Raw genomic sequence first — 24,049 nt, 5'->3', positions numbered from 1 at the left:
TGAGGCAAAGGAAGGAGGGGGGGGGGGGCAGAGCGTGATAGAAGGAAGGTGAAGGCAGGAGAATGAGACAAATTATGAGAAAATGAGCTTTATCTTGCACTTGGTGTTTCACATTGTATACAGATTGGTAGATACACACATCATTAGTCACTGCATTTTTTGCTCGTTTGAATGTACTCATTGAGCAGATAAGTCAGCTTCTGAAGTGCTATAACCTTTCTGTGATTTAGGGGCAGCTATTTTTTCCTTTTAAACATTGAAACATATTTTCTGTGGTGAAATATATATTTTTGTAATTCAGTGCATCATATAGAGGTAAACAGTAGGCGATTTGAGGGGGGAGTGAGGGGGGATGCTATCCCCCTTGTTAGCAAAATGACCAAAATGCATCCCCCTTGTTAACCTGCCACCCCCCTCTCCATCCCTTGGTTAGTAGCAGAGAGAGTGCTGCGTATGCATCTGCCATCCCCCCATGTTAAAAATGAACAAATCACCTACTGGAGGTAAATAATTGTACTTGTAATTTTTGCTTTATTTTTCACTCACTGTAAAATCAGGTAATTTTGTTCAGCTTTTTGGTTCACATTTAACTGATTGCGTCATTGTGACATGACATTTGTGAAGTTTTAAAAGTGCTTACTGTGTTTTGCGTTTCAATTTAAATTGGCTTTTACGTTTCCAGTCCGTCATTGTTAGCTTGAGTCAAAGTAAAGCCTTTACATTAAAGCTTCTTTGTTCTAGTCCTTTTTTGTTACATCTCATCACATACATGGGAAAAAAATAGACACACTTATGCTTATAAATCTATAAAGCTCTTTTTTTTTATTACTAGCGAACGTCATAGTACAGATCCACAATTTTAAAAAATACAATTTTATAGCTATAACATTTACAAAGAAGAAATGACAAAATTATTTTCTCAGTCAAAAAAAAAGAGGAGGAGCTAAGTGAAGACAGAGCATGATCATTAATAGTTACCCGTATCTGAATTCAAAATACTTTTCTTAGTTTTTCCCTGCACTCGAGCGCACGCAGAACAAATACGAAAAGAAGCGTAGAGGGGTCAGTATTCACAAAGCATCGTGTTCCAATTTTTTATTAGCACCAGGACTCTGACTTTGCACGTGCTGTTTTTTAAACGCCAGCGAATGCTGGAGGCCAGTTCTGAAATGGCAGTCTGCCACAATGCCTCCCTCCAGCACCCGTTTGTGTGAGCTGGGAACGCCCGTAATGTAAATTTTATTAGTGTTTTTTTTTTTCCTTTCAGAGAAAAAAAAAGGTAAAAACAAATTGGTGGAGAACGTTTAGCAAACGAGCACATCGGGTGATAACCCCCCCCCCCCCCCCCCCCCCCCCCCCCCCCCCCCCCCCCCCCCCCCCCCCAAGTCAAAGAAGGCATAAGGAATACATTCACCTTGCCTTAATCACCCTGCTCAAGGCTTGACTTCAGAAGCAAAAAACAAATTATGAAAAGTGACAAATCCAAGTGGTTGCATTAAACTGACTTATCGCTTTAGCATATTTATATAACGTCTGTAATATATATATATATATATCTATATATGTATGTTTGTGTGTTTTGTTTTCCACAGCGGTTATTTTCATAATATGGATATAGAAAATTGAAATATCCTCCAGTAAACACTCATTAGGCGTAGGACAACAATTACAAAAACAGAACGTAAACACATCAAGTATGCATTTTGATTGTCTCCATTGAACTCAAATTGTCTTTGTGCATTTGACATTTCTGTTAAATTTTTTAACACTGTCCTCCCTGATCCCCAACGCCTCCAGATGTGTGTAGAAACAGAGAGGGGGAGAAAGTGTCCATTTTCCTGCCGTAGCCGAACCGGTATCAAAGATGCTGCACGTTTCTCTGATAGTCTTCCGCATGACACTGGGCGGGCCGAGGTGCCACTGAATCCTGAGATCGGTCTCGCCTCTTCCCCCCCCTCCCTGCGGCTGTGCGGTTGCAGAGGGGAGGGCCCTTTGGCCAGTCCTCAGGGGTTTGGGGATGGGGGGGGGTCCTACTGTTGCACCCCATGTTTGGAGCTGTGAGGTAAATCTTGGGGGAACCCGTCGGCCCCGAGGAGGTCGGGAGCTGACCAGCGCCTCTTGCGCCCCTGTGATGATGGCTCTGTTGTGGGGGGAGGGGCGGGGGCTGAAGGGGGAGCGGGAGGGGTGCTCGGAGGGGGCATCTTGCCTGCTCTCTGTGTGCTGGTCTCTGACGCGGCCCTGCTGTGTGTGCGCTGAGCCCTGAGTCCTGCTTCCGGAGCCTTGGAGTGGTTGCACAGGGCCGCGCCGGCCGCCGAGGTGGAGGGCGCGGGCGTGAGGGCCAGGCACACGTCTCCCACGCTGAGCTGCCGGCAGCGGAGCCCATACAGCTGGGCAGTTCTCTGTGGGCAGCACGAAGACCAGCCTCGGTCGCGGACAAAGAACGGGTATTCCACTAAGACTTTGAGTAACTCCTGAGAAGAAAAAACACCAGAAACACACACACAGCATGAGTTTACCCACTCTGTCCACAAGAGGGCGATACAAGCATTTCCATAAGGTATATATTTTTATCCAAATGAGGAGGTTTCAGTTTCTAGACATAACTTTTGTTTTAATTTTGAAGCAAAAATGATAATCAGATCCAAGTTTTTTTGTAGTAATGGTCTCTGTGATTGTAAATAACCCAAAGCAGAATGTTCAAGGAAAATTAAATCAATTTCACAATATTGTATAAGTCCAGTCTGTGAACCAAACTCAACAATCATTCAAATTTATGTTGAGAAACTGCTTTTATGTGTGTAAATGAAAAAATACACAAAATTTCAACATAGTATTAATATAACCAACCTTCAGACATAGCTATTTCAGTGTCCAAAATGATGTTGGCTATAATTGACTTGTGTTTAAATAAGACTGTAAACACCTGTAGCTAAATTAGCAGTCAAAGAGGGTGGAGCCCAGGGTCTTATGCAGCTGGAGCGGCCCTACCCTTTCCTGTGCGTACCTGAGTGTTACGGTCGGTCAGCAGGACCTGCAGGTGGGAGAAGCCGGGAGCGGGAGAGGGGGAGATAAGTAGGATGGTGCAGGAGCTCAGGTGGAACTCCGGGCTGGTGTCGGCGCAGAGCAGGAAGTCCTCTGTCTGCAGCTCCTCTACCCTCTTCAGCCGCCCGCCGCTGAGCTCGATCAGGGAGCCCTTGGCGAAGTGAGGTAGGAGGACAGGGGGCTGGGGGGCTGGCGGGGAGCTGGAGGAAGGTCCACGTTGCGGGGCAGTTGCTGTGGCGGCAGCCGGTGAGCGGTACCCTCCAGGGGAGGGGCTGGAGAGACGGGGGGGTGCTCTGAACGTGGGGTTTTGGTCTGGGCTGTGGCTGTTGGGCTGGCCTGGGGTGATTGTCTCCACCAAAGGAGATAGCGGTGAGTTTCTCAGGGGGTGAGGTGCTTCTGTCTGCAGCCCATAGAGAGGGAGGATAGGGGTCTGGCCTTGGGCACTGTACAGGGGGTACGCTAGTGGAGGCTGTTGTAGGCCAGGGTACACAGGCCCCAATGCATAATAGATCTGTGCCTCCCCTGGGGAACCAGCCATGTTTAGGGTGTCCAGGGGAACTTTGAAGGTCTTTACATCAGAAGCATGGGGGGGAGGGGCCTTGAGCATCATGCGAGGGCCCTTATCCTGTTGTGAGGAATGTGCATTTGGGCCCTCCAGCCCGTGGCCGTCCTTAGATGGCGCCCTTTCCAGGGACCTTGGATCGTCCTGGTACCTCCTCTTTCCATTGGTGTGTGAGCCGGCATGCTTCACCTTACTGTCGTACATGTAATCCTCACCAGCCGACAGCCTTCCAGTGGGCGCATGCCTACCGTCCATTCGGTCAAACCCGTTTGGCCTCTTTGAAGAGTAGCTCCTCCTGGTGTCCGGGAGGTCTTTTGTGTAGGACACAGGCTGGGGGAAGAGGGGTGCATGGGAGAACAGGGAGGGGCTGAAGTCCCGCTTACCCGTGTTGATGTAGGTCCACATTTCCCGGGAGTCGCCCCCGGGGAAAGGGCTCTTGTAGGCTGTGGCCCCAGCGGGGTGCGGTGTGATGTGGGTCACCTCGCCACGTTGCCACCTGGAATGATGGGCGCCTGGGTCGCCGGGCTCTGTGCCTCTGGCGCACTGGTCTCGCCACGCTGGCGAGCCGGGCATGCACCTTTCTCCCATCTGGCTGGGCATGAAGGGGTTCGGCGTTGCCGCTGGGTATGACAGTGGCCAGGGGAGGGCGAACTTGTGCGCCGGCAGGGGCGGAGCCGGGGGCGGGGACGGGTGGAAGTCCCTGCCGTAGCGCAAGATCGACGGAGGCCTGTCGGCCGGCTCTTTGCACTCTGCCTGCCTCACCCCCAGGCGGCTTCTGATGGGCGCGGGTGGCTTGAATTCGTCGGCGGTCTGCTGCTCGGACGAGCCCTGCCTGGACTCCCTCTTTTTCGGAGGGAGGCATTCCTTGCCGCGGTCCGGAGCAGAACTCATCGGCACGTCCCAGCAGACGCCTGCACTCCCCCGGGGGTGTGCGCAGACTAGGTCACATGGGCCTCCTCGGAGAAAGATGAGTCTGGAGAAGGGCTCGTTCTGTGGCACGGCATTACTGGCGCGTCAACCGGCCTCTTCTGCCGAACGACCTCTCACCTGTAAAAAGGAAAAAAGTGTCACAGGAGGTGTGAGATCAACTGCAACGGTTCCTCTTGCCCGAGCCTATGATCTCAGCTATTCTGTGCGCCCTCTGTGTTATGTCGAAATCACTCACACATCGCAGCTTGCTTGTTGTCGACCTTATCGTGTCAGTGAAAATCACTGGCGCTGCCTCAAAACCTCACCTACGGTGAGAGCACACCCCGGCAGCACGCGACAGACATCCAGAAACAGGTACGCCTAAGCACAGCTGGAGCTTTGAGTCTGCCTTTTGTTTTTTTTTTTTTGGAAAGACATAAAATGTAAATGTCAGTGTCACACATGGCAACCTTTGAGACCGTTGCCCTGTTTCACATCTGAACAAAAACAACATTCAGTCTGCCAAAAAAAAGCAAATCAAGCTGAGCCAGGTGTCCCCTTCCCCACGCCACCCACATCCAGCCCCATCCATCCCCCCCCCCCACCGTTCAGCAAACGCCGTTCGCCGCTTTCTCACCATCAACTGATGGACGGAGGCCGCCCCACCTACCCGGAGCAGACCGTTGCGGAGTCGCGGAGGGGAGAGATGCGCTCGTTTCCCTCCGGAGGAGTCCCTCTGATTTCCTCAGCGTGCTCCAAATTAGACGCTTTGATGTGACTGTGGTGCTGGAGGCACATCTGGGCTTTTCTCCGCCCGAGACTGCTGTCTGCGCTAACTGAACCCTGCCAACTTTTCCTGTCTCACTAAGTAATAGTTACTATGGAAACGAAGTACATATATATACAGCAGGGGAGGTTAGGTCGGGATACACAGGGGAAAGCAGCCGAACCATTATTCTCTACACAAAGAAAAAAAACTTGGATTATCGTGTAATCATCAGGATGCACATCGAAAGCCATTTGATCTGCAGCAGTCAATGTTTTAGACGGCGGAGGCTGATTGCATCTCGGCTAGCCTTTTCTCTCTGCTCTCAGACGCCTATCAAGCGCTCCGTGCTCATCAGCGTTGGCCGGAAAAGCGACACATAGCGAGCGATTTCCACGCTAAAGCACTCTTCACGTGTGAAGAATAAATTAAATCCTGCCATGTGCACGGTTTAATTGGAGAATATGCGCAAGTAGATCGGTAATAAAATAGACAAGCATGTACAAATAGAATAAACACAAAATTCCAGGTGAGCAAGCCTGATTTTTAGCACAGAGAAAGACATACCTGGCAGCATTTTCTGACTGTGGAGATCAGGCTGGAGGGGATTTCCTCTCCAAAAACTACCCAAATTTTTGTACCAACTAACGACTCGCAGAACCCTCACCAGTGAGTCTCTACACTGTTGATTGATCACGTCTGTTCATTTCTTTGAATGACATTTCCTCTGGCTTTACAGACAGCAGAGATGTAATCGCTTGAGAATATCACCAATGTACTGAAATGCAAGGTATGTTGTACATTTGAAATGACATTCCTTTAATCATCATACACAATCAATTTTTATATGTGTGCGTTTGTATGAGTATGTGTGTATATCTGCATAACCTGATTCATAACCTTAATATAACCTGAAGAAGCTTTTAGCAAGTATTATAGTAACAAAAGTCAATACACCTTAATAGTCAGCATATTTAAAAATAAAGGCTCTGAACCAAAACAAAAAGGTTATCATAGATTCACAAAAAGAGCAGCAGACAGCACCAAGGTTTACAATTTCACATCATACCGACTTCTCAAAGTACTGAAGCTGTCTCATTCCCTCTCAATAGCTTGTCATTCTGATATACAGTACCTTGGTTAATTATACACCAGCAATAAAGTATACGCACAGAGGTGTCCAATCAGATTTTAAAGACCTGGAAGCAGAGGATTTATCCATTCCTGTAATTTAAGTAATGTACAGTAAACCTAGCAGTCCATTCCTGCTCTATGATTATAACACACAGGAATAGTAATGATAACTTTCAGCAGTTTCTAAAAGGAGGGAAAAGTGCATTCTGCAAGTTGAGGCTGGAGACTGTCAGTCACCCTGAGCACAAGACGTTCATGTAACTTGTCAAATTATTTACAAATCACACAACAGAGGCCCCTAACATTGGGTTGCGTATTTCTCCTGGATGTTCTTTTTCAGGGCGGCATCTAATAAGCTTAGATACCGCACTCTGTAGCACATTAAAATTAGCCAGATTCTACAGGAGGCAGCTGTTAACATACTTTGCTCAAGGGAACGATTGCACCCTCTTTGACCAGGATGCATTCAGGGCTCAGATGGAGAATGCAGGAGCTCTGATCCCCGCTAACGATGCTACTGTACAGTAGCAGTGATCTTGCATGAGCAATAACCTGTACAACAGCAGCATCCTTCAGTTAATAAATACATCCGTAGTGATGTCATGGGAGTTGTGTTCTTTCATAATGTGGCCGACAATACAGCGAATTGAATTGATGGCAGGCCTTTTTTTTAAGACGTGAAAAACTTAAACCACTAATGTGAAAAAAAAAAAAACGCTCACAGGTTCCACAAACAGAACAACCACTCAACGATATCCTTGGCACAACACAACATTCTCACAAGGAAATGCAGAAATGGTGCAATTAAGTCACAGCAATGCAGAGGGGACAACCTGCTGAAAACATGCGATTTGTGTACACAGTTGTGCTGAACTAAGCAAAGAGATTTTACTTTATAGTTGAAGTCTGAATGAAAGTTTCTTGACAACAGCCTCACTTCTCACCTTACAGGGACTGCATACAGAGAGAGCACACCTACTAAACTACTGGAGACGCCTCATTCAAATCAGTATGATGCAAGCTGAGGTGCTTGGATCCCCCTCGAAGTGAACTGCGTGGCATAACACCTGACAGAAAGTGACACGTCGCACTGAATGTCGAACGGAGGCACCAGAACAAGATAATAAATGTTGAATGTTTTCGTCAAGAATTTTTCCTTCCTCTCAACAATAATTTTAAAAGTGGTCATTTCTGTTCAGACCTGCTTGAGAAAAGACCATGTTGAAATGTCCCCAGCATCATTGTTTGGGGCCTGTGTGCACAATTGATCAAACTGTATTTAATTAGGAAAAATGAAAAGCAAATTGGTTGCACACTAGCATCCAATGCAATCTGGAAAGTTATTCATATGTATGATGTCATTAAAAACACATTTTTTCATCATATTTCAGATTTAATTGGTTTCATCCAAAGTTCTGATTACATATTTAAAGGCAAATCATCATAACAGAAAATGTTCTCAACCGCACAAGGTAATTCATTGCATTGGCATGTAGTAACTGACCTTGGCACAGGATCTCCAAATATCCATTTGAAGACTGTTATCCTTGCTAGAATCGTGAAAGCCCAGATCAGTATTCATAGCATGACACCATCACCAGAAAACTGCCACACAACAACAGTGTGACTGGTTTCCAACTCAAGACAAGCTGTAGAATCACAGCTCTGAACCTGCAAGCCCAGAGAGAGTGTGTGTGAGTGTATGTATGTGTTTGTGTGTGTTGGTGCTCGCCTGAGACTGCTTTGCACATGGGTCTGAGGAAATGAGTAATAACTAGCTAGTGAGGAGCATTTCAGCTCTGCAACGCCACACAAACGCCGCCCACTCGCCATTAATCACTGAGGAAGCCATGGATGCACATACGGGCGCATATTCACATACACACCCTCACAAACGCGCGTGTACACACACACATGTACCTGAATGAAAGTACATGCACAAATCCACCCACGTACACACACACACACACACACACACACACACACACACACACATGCATATACACTAAGAAACACATGTTCAAATGTTCATACATGCAGATGTACATGGACATACAATCACACACACATACTTTTACACACACACCAGCACGTACACATAAAATAAAAGCTTGTATGTCCTTTTTCGTCAGGCAGCAAGCATGAACATGTGAGGAAGGCTAATGAAGCTGTGAAAGACAGCCCACACCGTCTCAAGCCCCAGGCTTCTGCTGCTGACTCAAACCCAAACTCCACCACGCACCACGCACACTCACTGCCTGTCTCCGTTAAATGGCTAGCATGCTTTCACATGGCTGCCCTCCACAGTATCAGCACAGCTTGGGTTAGGTTCAGGGGACATCACAATGCCCAAGAAGGCCCTGTTGCATTGTGGGAGCAGTGGGACTCAGAATAGGTGAATGTGTGAAAGGTAGTTGGGAAGGGGGCTGGGGCTTGAAGAGCAGGCGCAAAAGAGCATCCATGAAAGAGATCAGCTGCTAGTCTTTTCACCACCTTTACACCCACCGTTCCTCTCGGTGCTGTTTTCTGTCTGTTATTCATTTCGAAAAACCACCTGCAATGTTATGGTGCTATTCTCTGTCACACAGTCCTCTGTTCAGCTCAGATTCCTTCCCGGCCACGTTTTCACTGGTCAGAACCGCACCGGCACATGACATTCCTGACACATTCAGCGTGACTTTGTAGTGTCAATGTGATACCATCACTACAACATTACAGCAACGGTGTATGATGACCACATCACAGCTGAGTGGGGAGATGTATAGTTGTTCATATGTGTCTGTGCATGGTCTTTACTTGTAAAGCTTACAGTGTGGGCAAGTTGTGGAAGAAGATATAAAAACACAAGAACATCTGAAGCCAATTGTAGTGTCATAGGTCAATGAGATTCAAAACCATGGGCAGTAACGTGAAGGCACTGGTTAAGGAACTGGTGTCATAGTTGGGATGTCATAGGTTTAAATGGCAGGTTGTGACCTTGAACATCTCTTAGACCAAAATGCTGCATGACATGTGAAATTTTCAGTGTGTGGTCTCCCAGGAAAAAAAATGCTGGCTAAACAAATGAACAGACAATTAAAGTACCAGTAATTCCAGCAGACTTCCCATCGTAGGAAGCCCAGCATGTGGATGTGTGACATTAGCCATTAGCAGGCTTCAGAAGGTGTGACACTGCAGAATGAAGAGAGAATGAGAGCTCTGTCCGTGGTTAGTAGAAAATCACCCAATAGACAGAGCCCTGAGCAAATAATTAAGGTGCAATCCCCTCACATCCTTGATAGCAGAACTGGCTTTTGTGCTCCATTGCATCAAATCACACCCCTGGTAGAAGAAAGCTGCATTCATATGCCTCTTTTGAAATCAAAATTCAAGTGATTGAATCAAGTGATTTTTACATCCCACATTACTCGTCATGTTTTGACAAGCTAGCACTTACATTTATATCCACAGAACCAATTATTTTGCTTTTCCTTAAGTGACAAAAAAATCAACACTCCACTGTTGCTGCATCTGGTGCGCGAGCACACACAGACACACAGACACACACACACACACACACACACACACCTACTCGCTTTGTCTCATACTGTTAAATAGCAAACACCTGTACCACTTTGCAAGTTTTACTTTTCTAGAAAACTGTTCTAGTGTCAAACATCGCAAGTATCAAACAAAAGGTGACAAATATACCTTCTCTAATTCTAAAGCAAAACACTGTGCAATCTTAGGTAGATTGCTGACAAGACTGTATGTCAATGTATTTGCCTGCTGTGACATCACAGATGCCTCTCCCTTCTTTCTAGCTGGCCACGGCCACTGGCCAAGGAGAACATCAGCACTCTTCAATTCAAGCCTGCAGGGAATCACAAACACGAAGTTGCATGATAGCACACACAACTTCTATTGCTGTGGGCATCAGGTTCAGGTTTCTATCGTTTCTCCAGCATCACAGATGCTGACGGTCAAAGTCACAGAGAGGGTCACTCCCTCTCTCTGTCACAGACACACACAGACACACAGCAGCTGCATGCAAAAAATACAACATACAATATGCACATACTATGGCACAGAGCAGTTAAACTGAAAGAGAAGGGGGTGGGATCAAACCGTGCAAGTAGCAGTTAGTTCCATATTCTGTAAAGTGTAACAGTATGCTTTCACTTTTTTTGCAACATGATCGGTCTATCCATCCATGTCATCTTATCCATCGTACCATTCTGTGTATGAGCTTGTGAGTATTCATATTTGTAAACTATATTCAACATGTAGTGTACTATAGTAAAATGCCTACACTTAATAAACAATTTAAGCTACATTCTTAATATTTCTAACAATGGACGCTGTGTGTCGAAAATAAACATAGACACTGAATGAAATCCAATTGTTATTGTCCTGGATAGGAACAGGGGAAATCGTATCATATTGAATGCAGGGGGTGGATTGTGGTTAATGAAAGGGAATAAAATAATGTGCCTGCTCAAGAAAGGTTTATGAGTTTTCTTATTGTGTAAAATCATCTGAAGGTCATGACCTATTATGGAACACCACTCACGACAAAGCGTCTGTTCTTTCCACAAGAAGACATATGAGTCAGGCAGGCACCATGCTAGAATCTCATAAAAAGGACACCAAAATTAAAGCATGTCATATAGACAATCACTGACTTTCTCTAGCCATGGCAACAGCATCTTTCTAAAAAAAAAATTCGTGCACTCATATTATAAAAAGGCAAACCGAATGACAAATTAAACACATTTTTTTGTTGTATATGAGGTTGTGTAACAACTTCTAACAATATGTAAATTGTCTGTCCTGATTATTATTAACATATGTCTGGAAATTCGTTTTCAACTTACAGTAATTATATACTAATTATATCTATATGTTTTTCATGTCTGTATGTAATTATGCATGTATTGTTTTCTCATTTTACACAGATTAGATCTGTTTTAAATCTAACATAAATACTTGATTGATTATTGAAACAAATACAAGCTGTCTTGTGCATCTTTCATCTATAACCTTTTCCAGTTTCAAACTGAGTGTATCAGTATCTCAGAATAATTCCTCTTAAAGTATGATATACAGAGGAATGCTGAAATTCAAGCCATACCAACAGTATCTTAAAATTACAGTAATCATGTGATATAAACACAAATCTAAAAAAAAAAAAACAGAATTTACATTTATACATTGTGTTTTAGCCTCCAAATACGAAATAGGTGTGAACAGCTTCTAACAATATGAAACTTATTAGCCTTGATTAGCATCTAAATATATCAGGAAAATAAACTCCAAATAGAAATGATTTGGAATAACTACACCTGATTATTGTTCTATTACATTTTTACATACATTACCGCTTTTTCCACATATTACACACTTACATCAGTTCTGTTTTAAGCCACCTTTTTTGTCATAACAAGAAGACAAGACAATGTACATGTGTTGTCTTTTATTATCATTTCAGGTTTTGATTAACCATTGTAATATTCAGCAAGATATTAATGTGATAATGTAATAATAAAGAATAGTACATTTTATAGAGTAACATTGAAGTGCTTAATATATTTTTGAAATATACCTAATAATTTACTGGTTCAATATTATTTTGATTGTAATATACTTTTCATAATGTATTGGTAATTTAAATATGACTACACGGTTTAATGAAATTGCATATTATAGTCACAAAATCAGAGTTCAGATGAATAACAAAGCCATGTAGATTAGCTAAAAATAATTTTACTGAAATCACACAACCACTGAAAAAGCATTGCCGAAATGAAATATTAATTAGACTAAATATTCTTTGAACATTTGCAATACACTTCAAAGGCCATTTTACAAAAGTCAAGACACAGATAAAAAAGCATAATAAAAAATTAAGTGAGTGCATAAAAAGTGTTGACGTGGTTTGATTTGATCTAGAAGAAAAATTCCTGCCTTATATTATTATATATTACAGAATTATAGACATCACAAAAATATAGACATTTTTCAGATATTAAAAATTTCGCTAATATATAGCATTTGTTTTCAGAATATAACAACTATATTTAAAACTGTTGTGCATTTTCAGTTTTTCATAAATCCCCATGATTAAAATAATTTCTTTTTTGAAATGGAGCTTACTCCATTTGAAAAGCAGCTTACTCAAGCACAAGTATAAGGCCTATCACATACGTTGTAGTGATTTAAACTGTGCGTTACATCATATGATGATGTACAGAGTGTACATGGTATGTAATGCTATAAGCAAGACTGTAAGCATAGAAAATGAAGGATCTCATTATTCTCGCTGCCTAATGAGTGACCTCATACAAACACAAATAAGTGCCAAGCAACCTGTCAACCTACACTTACATAATAAATATTTCCGCTTGGGAAAAAAGTCATATTTCCTCAGGAAAAACAGTCACAGACTGTCAATCAATGGTTAAATATAAAAACTGAGAATATATTTTAATATATTTCAAAATATGTTCAACATGTTAGAATATGTATGTCATTGCTATGTTGATATAATGTCTGTAACAGTATGCAGATTTTGTGTAATATATACAAATAATAAAATATGATTGCATCATATATGCTGAAATATGTTGAATGAATTTACAAGTAAGAAACTGACTGATGATGACTGATGTCTTTTCTAATATATGCGGTAATATATTTTCACCAGCATCCATAATACATTCATTACATTTTGGCTTACGTACATACACCACTGAAGAAAGTAGAGACATGAGAAATTAAAGCAGATGAAGACCCCATCCTGAATTTTAAATTTATCCTTGCTTTGAAATAGTACCACATGCCTCACACTCAACAAATGTGAAGAGTCAGCAACTCCAGGGAATCTCACACTGGCCGCAGATCAGAGCTGTAACAGGCCCTGGATGGCTCGCTGGGCTGGAGCTTACTCCAGTTTCTGTGGCATCAAACTGCCTGATGTACCAGTACCTACCCAGGAGCCATCACCCTAATTCCTGTAAATGATAGGTGCCGGTGAGTACCGTTTTTACAAGTGCTGTGTATGACACAGATGGAGAGCAAAATCACCACCCACTACTTTTCGTGGGTGTGTGCGTGGGGGTGTGGTCTGAGGGTCGGTCTGAGTACAATGCTTCGGAACCCAAGGAGACTTATGGAGAATCTTAGCTGATTTTTATTTTGGGATGCGATTGCTCCGCTAAACATGGATCTGAGAGACATTTGTCTGGATTCTGAAAAGTCGTATGGGCTTATCTAATATAAGTCTGATGATACATTACATTGGTTATTTCCTTAACAGGCTCTCTTGTCTCAGTACCTTAAATAGCTCCATTTCATAGGCATAAAATAGCAACATTTTACACATTATCATTTTACAATTTCCACATTATCCACTTATACAATCAGGCATTTCATGAAGCAGTGCAGGTTATATTACTTGGTAGCTGGTACATTGGATTTGAAACCTGCAACCTTGACATTACGATATCCTAACTGCTACTGCACACTGCCACAGGGTTTGAATTAGAGCAACAGTGATCTGATACAGTTCACTGCAAAGACACGGAGGGTGCTAACTAACACAAGCTTTAACACAGCAGAACTAACACAAGCTGTGATATAGAGGATTGTATACTAAATATAATATCAAAAATAACCTTTGACCTTTAGAACTTTAGTCATTTCTTTTCATGTAATGAGTATCAGTGGTGTAGCTGTAAAAATGAGGTGACTAAGAAAGATGGCGGCTATTATTATTAGGGGCTATTTAAGGTGAATTTTGGTAGACAGAAATACAGATATTCAATAAAAACATTTAATTCTAAATATATGTTCCAAAATAGGTTACAAGTAGGTAGTAATGAGTCATTTGTGTGGTGTGCTGGTGTTATGCTACATTGTCACACCATTACTTGCATTCATATTTCTAGTTGGCTAATTCACTTGCTGAATTACCAATTGATTTGTAAGAAAACTATCTGAAGAAAACCCACAACTATGCTGCAAACAAGTTGCTCAGATCTTACCACTTTGCAGAGCATTATGCAGTCCTTGACACTGCCTGCATTCTCTGTTAGGCTAGGCTTTTTTTCAAGAGGGATTAGAACCCTGAGTTTCCTTGGAATGATGTTGTAAAAATATATTATTCCCCACGAAATGAAGGCTTACTTTGTTCATGGGTTCACCGCCAACTTTTGCAGAGTTACAATTGTCTGTGAATGAGCACATTTAAAGTGCTTCTCTTGGGCCCTCACAGCAGTGGGACACCTGCCCACCAATAAGGGCTAAGTGACGTGGTTATGGCTAACATGGAAGGTGACTCAGTGTTCAGTGACGATCTTTCCATTTAGCTGGTTGGAGACATGGCCAGGTCATCCTTAAGACAGTGATCCTTGGGATGACATAGAGGGTCCTGCAGAAGAGTGATCAAGGTAAGCATGAGCTTATGTCTCAGCATGGTGATTAAGCAGTCGCAGGGTGGTGGTGGTTGGGGGGCAGGTGTGTGTGTGTCATGGAATTGGTGGGTTGAGATGGGATGGCCGGAGATATTTCACTGAGTTTCAATATATAGCAAAATAAATGAGGACTGTAGCAATGTGTGCCAAGACGCATTTCTGCACAGACGTATTGTACAAGTCTGAGCATGAGGTGGGAGACATTTATGAGTCGCACACAACAGAGATGCACCACAAGCAGTTAGTTAGAAGTTAAAGCCTATGCATGTCAGGGGAAACATTTAAGAAGTGCACTTAGTCCACTGTGGTTGTGACTGTGATTAAGGTCAGCTGAGGGGCATCATCTCGCCAGAGGAATGACTCAGTAAGTCTTCTGTTGCAGAGCATTATGTGCATGAGAAAGGTCAGTACTATGTTAAATAAAGGGTCAGTGCCACGTCACCAAAGTAAATCATTCCACAGGCATGGAACAATGCAGTGCAATGCTTTACAATGACATACAATGTAATGTCAGGCCATACAAAGTAATTTACAAGGTGGTGAAGCACTCTGTAAGCCAAAGAGGGAACCTGCATGAACTCAGTTTGTGTAAGAAAAACTGCTTGACTCATCTTGCGCAAAATTGTACATCAGACCTCAAATGTGGCAATAATACAGTGGAATCCAAGACTGATTTCAGTTAAGTTCCATCACATTTGTTTATGTGTGTGAGTGTGCCTTGCTCCTCTCTCAGATTACTGTGTTTCTGACAATGCTGGATGAGCTCTGGCAACAGCTTCAAAGGATAGGAGGGTTTGCTCGGGTCATCACAATTCCTTACTGAACCCAAATGCAACAAAAACAAGTAATGGTTATTTTCCCTGCAGACATCCCAAGCCTGTAAACCCCCACTGAAGCAGAGAAAAGTGCAGAGGGAAAGGAGGAAGGCTGCAATGAAATATAGCAATCATAATCCCCTAAACTCCCTGTTAGTGGTGGCTAAAGCAGGCTTAGTACAGTTACCAGCGATCGGAGAAAATCCCTTACGCTGTGAGGCCCAGGGTTAGCCCCTCAGGTATAAATAGGGCAGCAATGCCTCCTTAAGCTGGATTTCAGGCAGTATCAGTTAAAAATATGACTGGACTAATTACATACAAGTCAGACCATCTGCAACACGGTCTCTGTCACTTCTTCCAGCCAGTTTCAGAGAACCTGGCCTCTCTGTGCCCCCGGCATAAGAACAGCAGGCTGGTTGCTGGCAAACAATATTCAGCAAGCCTTACAATGTAAGAGGATGTTGTGAGGGAGAATGGAGCAGCCCTTTTGGTGAATGAGAGACCTTCACTTCTGATCCACTTACTGCAGTTTCATGTGATCTGCTTTCCTTTCATTCCCAAGACTGAAGCTTATATCTCGCATTTCATGAGTGTGTCATAGTGATGTTTGGTTGCTCGGCTCTGTTGTTTCTCAATCTGGTCTCACGCACGCACGCACACACACACACACACACACACACACACACACTTGTGCAGCATGAGACATGGCTGTTGTTATTCATGACTAATTTAAAAACGTAGGTGTGCTGATTGGTATAATATGTTAATTTTAATTCACACATTTTTCAGTCTGATGTGTCAGTTTCCACGTAGGTCAACAGGGAATGAGGTTTGCTGAATCGTATCAAAAACTTCTAATTTTAATTTGCCTTTTTTCCAATTTCTGGGCAGTGAACAAAATAAAATCTAAAAATAAAAAGGCAATGTAGAAAATGAGATCGTGGGCATCGTAAGTTCATTGCAGCTATTTCAATACTATTTAAAACCAAGACCCACAATGCTTTTCATTCAAATATTTTTTTTCAGGGGGTTCCACAGCCACACCTAAAGGCCTCTGAGGATTGAGGCATTGCCATACAGCTTTTGCTTTACACTTCAAATAGCTTTTACATGCTATGAGATCAGTGGCCTGATTACAGCAGGCTAGTTTGGGCCAAATCCTCATGGTGTGGAGCTTATAAAACTGTAGTGGGTCTCCTGGCCAACGTGCACTGATGTGTTGTAAGACTTCTGTTGTATGGTCAACCGTAAGACTCCTGCCTTTAGTGTCGCCCTCAAATCCCTGTGGTGAGGGATTGAGCTGGGAGGGGAGGGAAGGTAGAGAGGGCCCGCTGTGCTCTCCCTGGCAACCGGGTCACCTCACACAGAACACAAGTCCTCAGCCTGAACCCACGGGGGGGGTGTTTACGGTGAGCGCGTAATCTGTGTGTCATGAAAGCGGTACCCCGCAGATGCCGATCTTACAGGCCCTTCTGCACTGCCTCAAATATGATGCGTTAGACAAATACTGACACACTTGTACTACCCTCTGGGCGCAATGCAAACCCATACAGTTTTATAGTTTTCATACATTGTTAATAAAAGATTTATCCTAGAATGTCTGGACTATATTGTACAATAATATGTAATAATATGTACCAGTGCTTATTTAAATATAAATAAATGCCAGTAAATAAATAATAATAATAATAAATGCAGGTGCCATTTTTGACTTTGATTTCTAAACTCCCCTCAAGTTCAGTTTAAAACATTTCACAAGGCATGTCTGAAGTGCAAAGCCTCCAGTGGCAGATAACATTTTCAGTTTAGACCTTTTTCATGTGCTATCAAATGGAAGCTGAGCAACCCTGGCAGCAGCTTCTCTGCCAGGGTTCTTGTACTCTTGTCGTTTGTCACTCTAACACTCTGCCGAGACGCTCAGTACAGCGTTTCTCCACACACTGGATACACAGCCCTGTAGACAATAGGGCCACTGCAATGCCGTGGTTAGTGAGCAGGTCTCATAACAAGAGGGTTGCAAGTTTTAAAAAAATAATATGAAAATATAAGCTGGAGTAAATCGCCACTATTTTCTAGGTAGTAAACTGAAAATCTACCAGAGTTGGTAAGTAATGGGTTTCAACAGACCGGAAGTGACGCACACACTTGGTTTGTATAACAGCTCTCCGCGATGTGAGACTGTGCTACAACTCGTATCCCTCAGCACGTAACACAACCAAACTGCTGTAAGGAGTGGGAAGACAAACTCAGAATAGCTCAAAGATGTGACTATACCGTGTGTTTGCGAATCTGAACACTAAATCACAGACCTTGCCATCAAACATAATCGAACGGTGGTGCCAAACTGCTGTGCGGACAGTATAGCAATGTTCTCGTTTTCAGCTGGCACACATGCTGACAGTGGCCGTGACCGCGCCATTCTAGCCGCACACCTTCAATGCATCAGCCGAGGAGTCAGCGTATGGTGGCTGTGCAGAACTAAGAGGAAGCGGCAAAAACTCGCAGTGACTCAAGAGCAGACAAGATGGCTTTGAAATCCCTGTCAGTTTGAGATGTTGTTTCTAATGTCACATCTCACTGGGGTATTCCGCACGGACAGCAGGCTTCCGTCAGTTGCGACCTTTGGTGGCCTGCACATTCAGAAGGCAGAGAGTGTATCTTAAATTGATAATCATCCTGAACCTGCTCTGATTGTTTTTGCATGATTAACGAGCATGCTCATCAAAATTAGTCTCACCCATTAGCAGATTATCTGATTCGCCTTCACAAAATCACATTTTATATGCCTGCCTTTGTGCGGATCGCTTTAGTAAAAAAACACAATCATTTTAGTAAAAAAAAAAAAAAAATGATGAAAATGATTTTAATATCACTTGATCTGTTTTTCACGGTTACAGGTACTCCACGTAAGGAGCACAAAGGTCACGCTACCACATTAGACACGGTTAAGTTAAAGGGAATCAGCTGCTGGAGTGTGATCTTTGCTAAACCTAGCAAGCTTGTCAGTCACGCAACACAAGTTTAGGATGATTATCAGTTGAAAGATAAGCAGCCACCACTGGATCAGCCTCCCCCATTTGCAGCCGCCACTGGCCGCCATCCAGCCTCATTTCTACAGGCAGTCTGAGCACGGATGCTTCTAGTACTCGTAGATGCTGCTGTCAATTGATCACTTATTTGAAAATGAAGGTTAAGACATGTCTGTTTAGCATATTCATATTTTATGTGATGATTACTTTTGAAGAGGAGAAGGGGAGGCCCTTTGGATGCATGGTAGTCGGGGGCAGCGGTGTGGTGTCATTTCAAGGAACAAGGCTTGTAACAGTACTGTCATGGTACTTTTGGGCAAGGTACTTAACCTGAAGAATAAATGCATAAACGGAAACAATGTACACATGTAAACACTGTAAAGTATGTAAATTGCTCTGGGATAGGATCTGCTAAGTAAATGTAATTTAACATAGCTTGTCCGCCTGTGAAGAACTAAAGAAAGCACCATCAGTTGAGCACACGATGGTGACGTATGAGCTCGGGAAGCCTTGCAGTTAGATAAATGATGCCATGAACAATAGCACATGACAAGTCATTAAGTAGGACAGCGGGGAAACACTGTTCCACAGGAAAATCTGCATTCAATTGAAAAGGAGGGTGAAAAAAGGCCGAAGGAAAGTGTTGCTGACTGGTGGCGGCCTACTGGCTGCTCCCAGTCACACCCCAGGTTGTCACAGGGTGATCTGCTGATTTCTGCACTCGCCCTGCGGGATGTCATTAAAAAGGGCCTATGTGCCGAGCTCTACCTGCTTACTGTTTTCAGACATACAAGATACAACAGGATTAGACACTTGCAGACCTGAACTCTCAAACTGCAGAGGAGAAAAAAAGCTAAACCGCTTTAATTCTTTAATTTAGGATTAGCGCTGTATTGTAAACAGCAAACACACTTAGTTGGTTTAGCAGCCTATTTATCAAACTGTGGCAAGAAACAGGACTCCTGTGCTTCTCAGTATATTGTGTCATTCTTCTGCTGCGTGAGCTTGAGTTTCTTTCCCCCTGTCTCTGTCTCTCTCTTTCTCTCTGAAAGGGAGCTCCTTAGTTCTTTAGGGGTGGTCAGCAACGCCTCACGGCCTCAGTATGTCCTCGCCACCCTGTCGGCCCCCCCACCCCCCCACCTGCACGAGACGCCCCGTAGAGTCCGTCCCCACACCATGCTGTCCCAATGCACCACTCGCTCATGTCACTCTACGTCGCTAGCGCTGAAGCAGTTCAAACGGGAGCCGCTCAGGCTCGATCTGTTAGCATGATGTTTGCATTCTGAGGATCTCAGTGCAGTCTGTGAAAGCAGAGAAGCACTGGAGTGCACCAGCAGCACAGAGAGAGCAGAGGCAGGGGTGGAACATGTGAGGAACAACTGCAATAATCAGGTATTGCAAGGATATACATGCATAAATACATATACACACACACACACACACATATATATACTAATATAACTATATATATACTGACTTTGCAAGTAATTTCATAATTTCAAAGTGTGAACACGTGTATATGTCCATGTTTCTGCCAGTGTGTTTGGATGTGTATGCGTGTCTGTGACTTTGTTGTCATCTGAACCCAAGAACACTGCTTCATCTGCGCTGCCTCTGAAGTGGAGTCCGTGGCCTCAATTTGCTGCTGCACTGGTTAATGAAGCTGCAGCCGCAGATATTTGGGAGCAGCACTTCATGACGCTCAGCAAACAATTAGGCTCTTGAAAAGGAAACCCATCTGTCTGCACTCTGAAGTGATTTAGCAGTCAGTCCCCAGTGAACAAGCGTGTTGAGCAGCGGGACTTACGTGAACAAGCAACACCCACTGACTCATTTACTCGCTTCGCAATATGCATGAGTGTGCGCCTGTAAAAATAGACCTCTTAAAGACACAGCAGCCAGTGGCAGCCAGAAGCAACTCACAGAGCCGGGTGGGGGTGGTTGGGGGGTGGCAATATGGACCCCCGAACCACGCTTTCCCAGCTTGTGGTTCAAAAAAGGCCATTTTCATCCTTGGCCTCGGCAGAACGGCCATTTTCAGAAATCTCCCTGAGGCTCCTGTTTGACTTTGAACCCCAGTGCTTGTCAGCATCTCCCCCCCTTTTCACGCTGTGATCTTCACCAACTTGGTAACACTCTCTCCTCATAACCAAACTGATTTCTCCCTATTTCAAGTTGTTCAAAGATCTGAAAAAAATCAAGCTGAGGCTTTCTTCTGGGTTGGCCTCTCTTACGTTTCTGTCTGTCACTGCGACACCAGTGCAGTTTGCATTACATTATCCAGGCATACTTTACTGCTGACCTTCCGCATAAATGTAGATGATTAGTATTTAAAGGGACCAGGCGAGGCTGGAACATATTAGGAACCTTACATCAATTGCTTTTGTAGCACTAGGTGTCCCCTATGTTATGTCATAATATACAACACCAACACAATTACCATCCTGTACAGAAATACTCTTCTGAATCAGAAGCATTAAGCTGGATATGAATCATACCTTTTGTTACAAGGAGATGACCTGACTGGACATAATCAGGCAGATCCTTGAGGTAAAGCAACACAAAGCACTGCAGCTAAGCTTAGTATACAGAACAGAAACCACAAAACCAAGACTTGAATCAGCACCTGCGCGCTGGTGATAATTACCACCTTGCAAAGAGTAAGGTGTCTTACTCTTATTAGTCACTACGAGACCCTTAGCATCAATTATAGTGGATGATATGGTACATGTCAAATATTGCCTAAAAGGCATAATAATAAAGTAAAATGTAGATTTAGATGGAAACACAACACAGAAAGAAGCTCTGATGGGTCAAGTCAAATAACGTCTGTATGCCCAGCACTGCATAAGTCCCAATGTGAGTTCTATGGCCATGAAAATTGTCCAACTGATATCACGTCAAAGCTTACACTGACCTGTGAGAGAGGAGATAGCACAGCATTATTTTTGGAGCTGCTGATGTTGAGAGCCCGTATGGCAACACTTCTCATTTATTATAGATAGTCATTATTATGCATGCATTAACATTTCCATTATAGCACAGTGGTTTCTTGTTAAGCCCGCCATGAAACTGAAGTGAAATGTATTGTATCATGCAAATTACTAGCATTTCACATCAGATGACTTATAGACGGATGTGTAAAAATAAAAACGGAAGTCTAAAACGTAGTTTATGACGAAGCTCGCAAGAGAGGATTTAGGAATGGTGCATACACAAAGTAGTGAATAAGATCATATTGATGAGATCAACAGATCTGCTGAGAGAGTAGTGAGCTTTATCTATTTTTAGGGCTTTTGGCTATTAGGGCACAGTCTAAATACAATGACGGAAAGAACACTCCATATGCACAGGGTAAATATTAAAGGAAGCAAATGAGATGAATAGTGTTGCTGGTGTGACAGATCCCCCCACCCTCTACCCCTCTTAGCAACCTGTTGTTGCAAGTTTGCAGGTACCTCTGCCCCTCTGTCTACAGCTAATAATCTCTGGCCTGCAAGAAGCTGGACCCACTTTCTCACTTCTCCAGTGGCCAAAAGTAGAGTCATTGCCACATCTCATACACATACGCACACACACGCACAAGCTTGCATTTACACCGCACACGCACACACTCACGCACACACACACACACACACACACACACACAGTTGTAAAGGCACAGCTCTAGTCTCTTACCTCATTTGCTGTCTTCCTGTGGTAAGTAAAGGCGTGTGTCTTCATTGGTACAGGCAGCAGCAGTGCAAATAGGACCATCCAGCTTTGGTACAGTTAGCTTTTCTCCTCTCTCACCCTCCGTGACAGCTCTCTCTCTCCTGCTCGCTTGCCCTCTGTGACTGCTCTCTCTCCCGTCTCTCTCACTCTCCCTTCTCTAGCTCTTCATATCTCTTACCCTCTGTGACTACTCCCTCTCTCTCTCTCTCTCTCTCTCTCTCTCTCTCTCACACGCTCCAGCTCTCTCGCCCTCTGTGAGTGCTCTCTCTCTCTCTCTCTCTCTCTCTCTCTCTCTGGGTGTATAATTAGACTCAGCTCTGTCGTGGTACTCCTCAAGCTCATTGTGGGAGAATGGCTGCCTGCCCATGCTGGCAATCAGCCCAGAAGCAGCTCTCATTAACCTCGCCGGTACTCTGAGTGCGCATGGTAGTGGGCTCACGCCATTGGCCAGACACCTGCAACACCACAGGAATGCTGTGAAGGTGTACAGGAAACTACTGTGTTCATTTTTGGATTTAGGGCAACCAATGAACTTGTCAGGGACAAGCTGATTACAGTTATGAGTACAATTCAATTTTCAATCACAACGTATATTCTGTACATACAAATACTATTAGGCTTGCCCTTGATATTAGAAAAAATGTTTGATTATCAATCAAACATTTACAATAGTGTAAAAACTCTTGAAAACTGAGTGGTTTTTAATCCATGATTTGGCCATGTATAGTGGTTTAAATTTTATTTAAATATACTTTACAAAAACTCCACATTGAAGAAGCATATTTCCATCTCAACAGCACAGCTGAATTTGTTGTGCAAATTTATGAAGATCCAAGATGGCTGCCTGGTGGTATCAACAAAGTTATACAGTCACTCACAGGCTATAGTCATAATCCTTCTCATTCACTGACATTTAACATTTTTTAAAATGTGAAGACATTGAAATTAATAATAATAATAATAATAATAATAATAATATTCATTCTGTTTTCAGTCTGTCATTTGGCATTCTGTCTGGCCTTAGATCTGGCCCTTTATCTATAATGTCATAGTGTATAACTATAGAACAGGCTAAAAGAAAAACAACTGAAACTTTCAAAGGCCCTCTTAATGCACACAGTATACAACATTAACATAACATTGCAGCAACATTGACATGTTGCTGTAATATCAAGGTAACAATGACAGGGTGTTATGAGGTAAAATGACAGCAAACTGATTTTGAACAGTTACAGTGCAGAAATGCATATTTTTCTCTCCCGCGTTCACCTTTCCTGTCCATGTCCTGGCAGGAAGTGGTCAATGCGAGAGACGGCTCAGACCATGCCGACTCAGTCCTTTCGAGCTGCTCCTCTCGAAAGGTCCGTGGTTTGGAGGACGAGCCACAAACAAACAAGCTGGATGTCCTGACGGGGCAAACAGGGGAGGGGGCCGGCCCGTAACCTGAGCCGCCCGTCCGCGAAGCGCCTGAAGGAGACTGCGCACCCGGGGAGAGCGGCAGGAAGTGAGGGAGGCTGCCTCCGCACAACGGCACAATGGGGTGAGCCGTGAGGGGGCCACACTCGCTCTGCGGGTCTCAGCTGGGTGCCTCTCCTGCTCTTCAGGCAGAGCGAATCAGGTCACTG

The 24,049-nt window shown here is 43.6% G+C and overlaps 1 protein-coding gene across 1 annotated transcript; it reads right to left on the bottom strand.

The window, feature by feature from the left end:
- Positions 1-2,030: 2,030 nt before the first annotated feature.
- zmp:0000000926 (protein piccolo) lies at positions 2,031-22,505 on the bottom strand. The gene is made up of 3 exons (XM_036532812.1): positions 22,389-22,505; positions 3,005-4,651; positions 2,031-2,471 (listed from the first exon to the last, which is right to left on the bottom strand). Exons 2-3 carry the CDS (start codon positions 4,493-4,495, stop codon positions 2,031-2,033), a joined length of 1,932 nt encoding a protein of 643 aa, XP_036388705.1. The 5' UTR covers positions 4,496-4,651; positions 22,389-22,505.
- Between the last annotated feature and the right edge of the window lie 1,544 nt (positions 22,506-24,049).

Source organism: Megalops cyprinoides, chromosome 7 (genome assembly GCF_013368585.1).
Source record: "Megalops cyprinoides isolate fMegCyp1 chromosome 7, fMegCyp1.pri, whole genome shotgun sequence".
Classification (NCBI taxonomy): Eukaryota; Metazoa; Chordata; class Actinopteri; order Elopiformes; family Megalopidae; genus Megalops; species Megalops cyprinoides.
Note: the sequence above shows the minus strand (reverse complement) of the source record. Positions and strands in the feature narration are given on the sequence as shown.

Bases quoted from the DNA above. Each gene is read 5' to 3' on its own strand.
- zmp:0000000926 (XM_036532812.1), bottom strand. From the start codon at position 4,495: ATGAGTTCTGCTCCGGACCGCGGCAAGGAATGCCTCCCTCCGAAAAAG. The intron at 2,472-3,004 runs GTACGCACAGGA...TTTTCTTCTCAG, and splicing joins TGACCGACCGTAACACTCAG to GAGTTACTCAAAGTCTTAGT.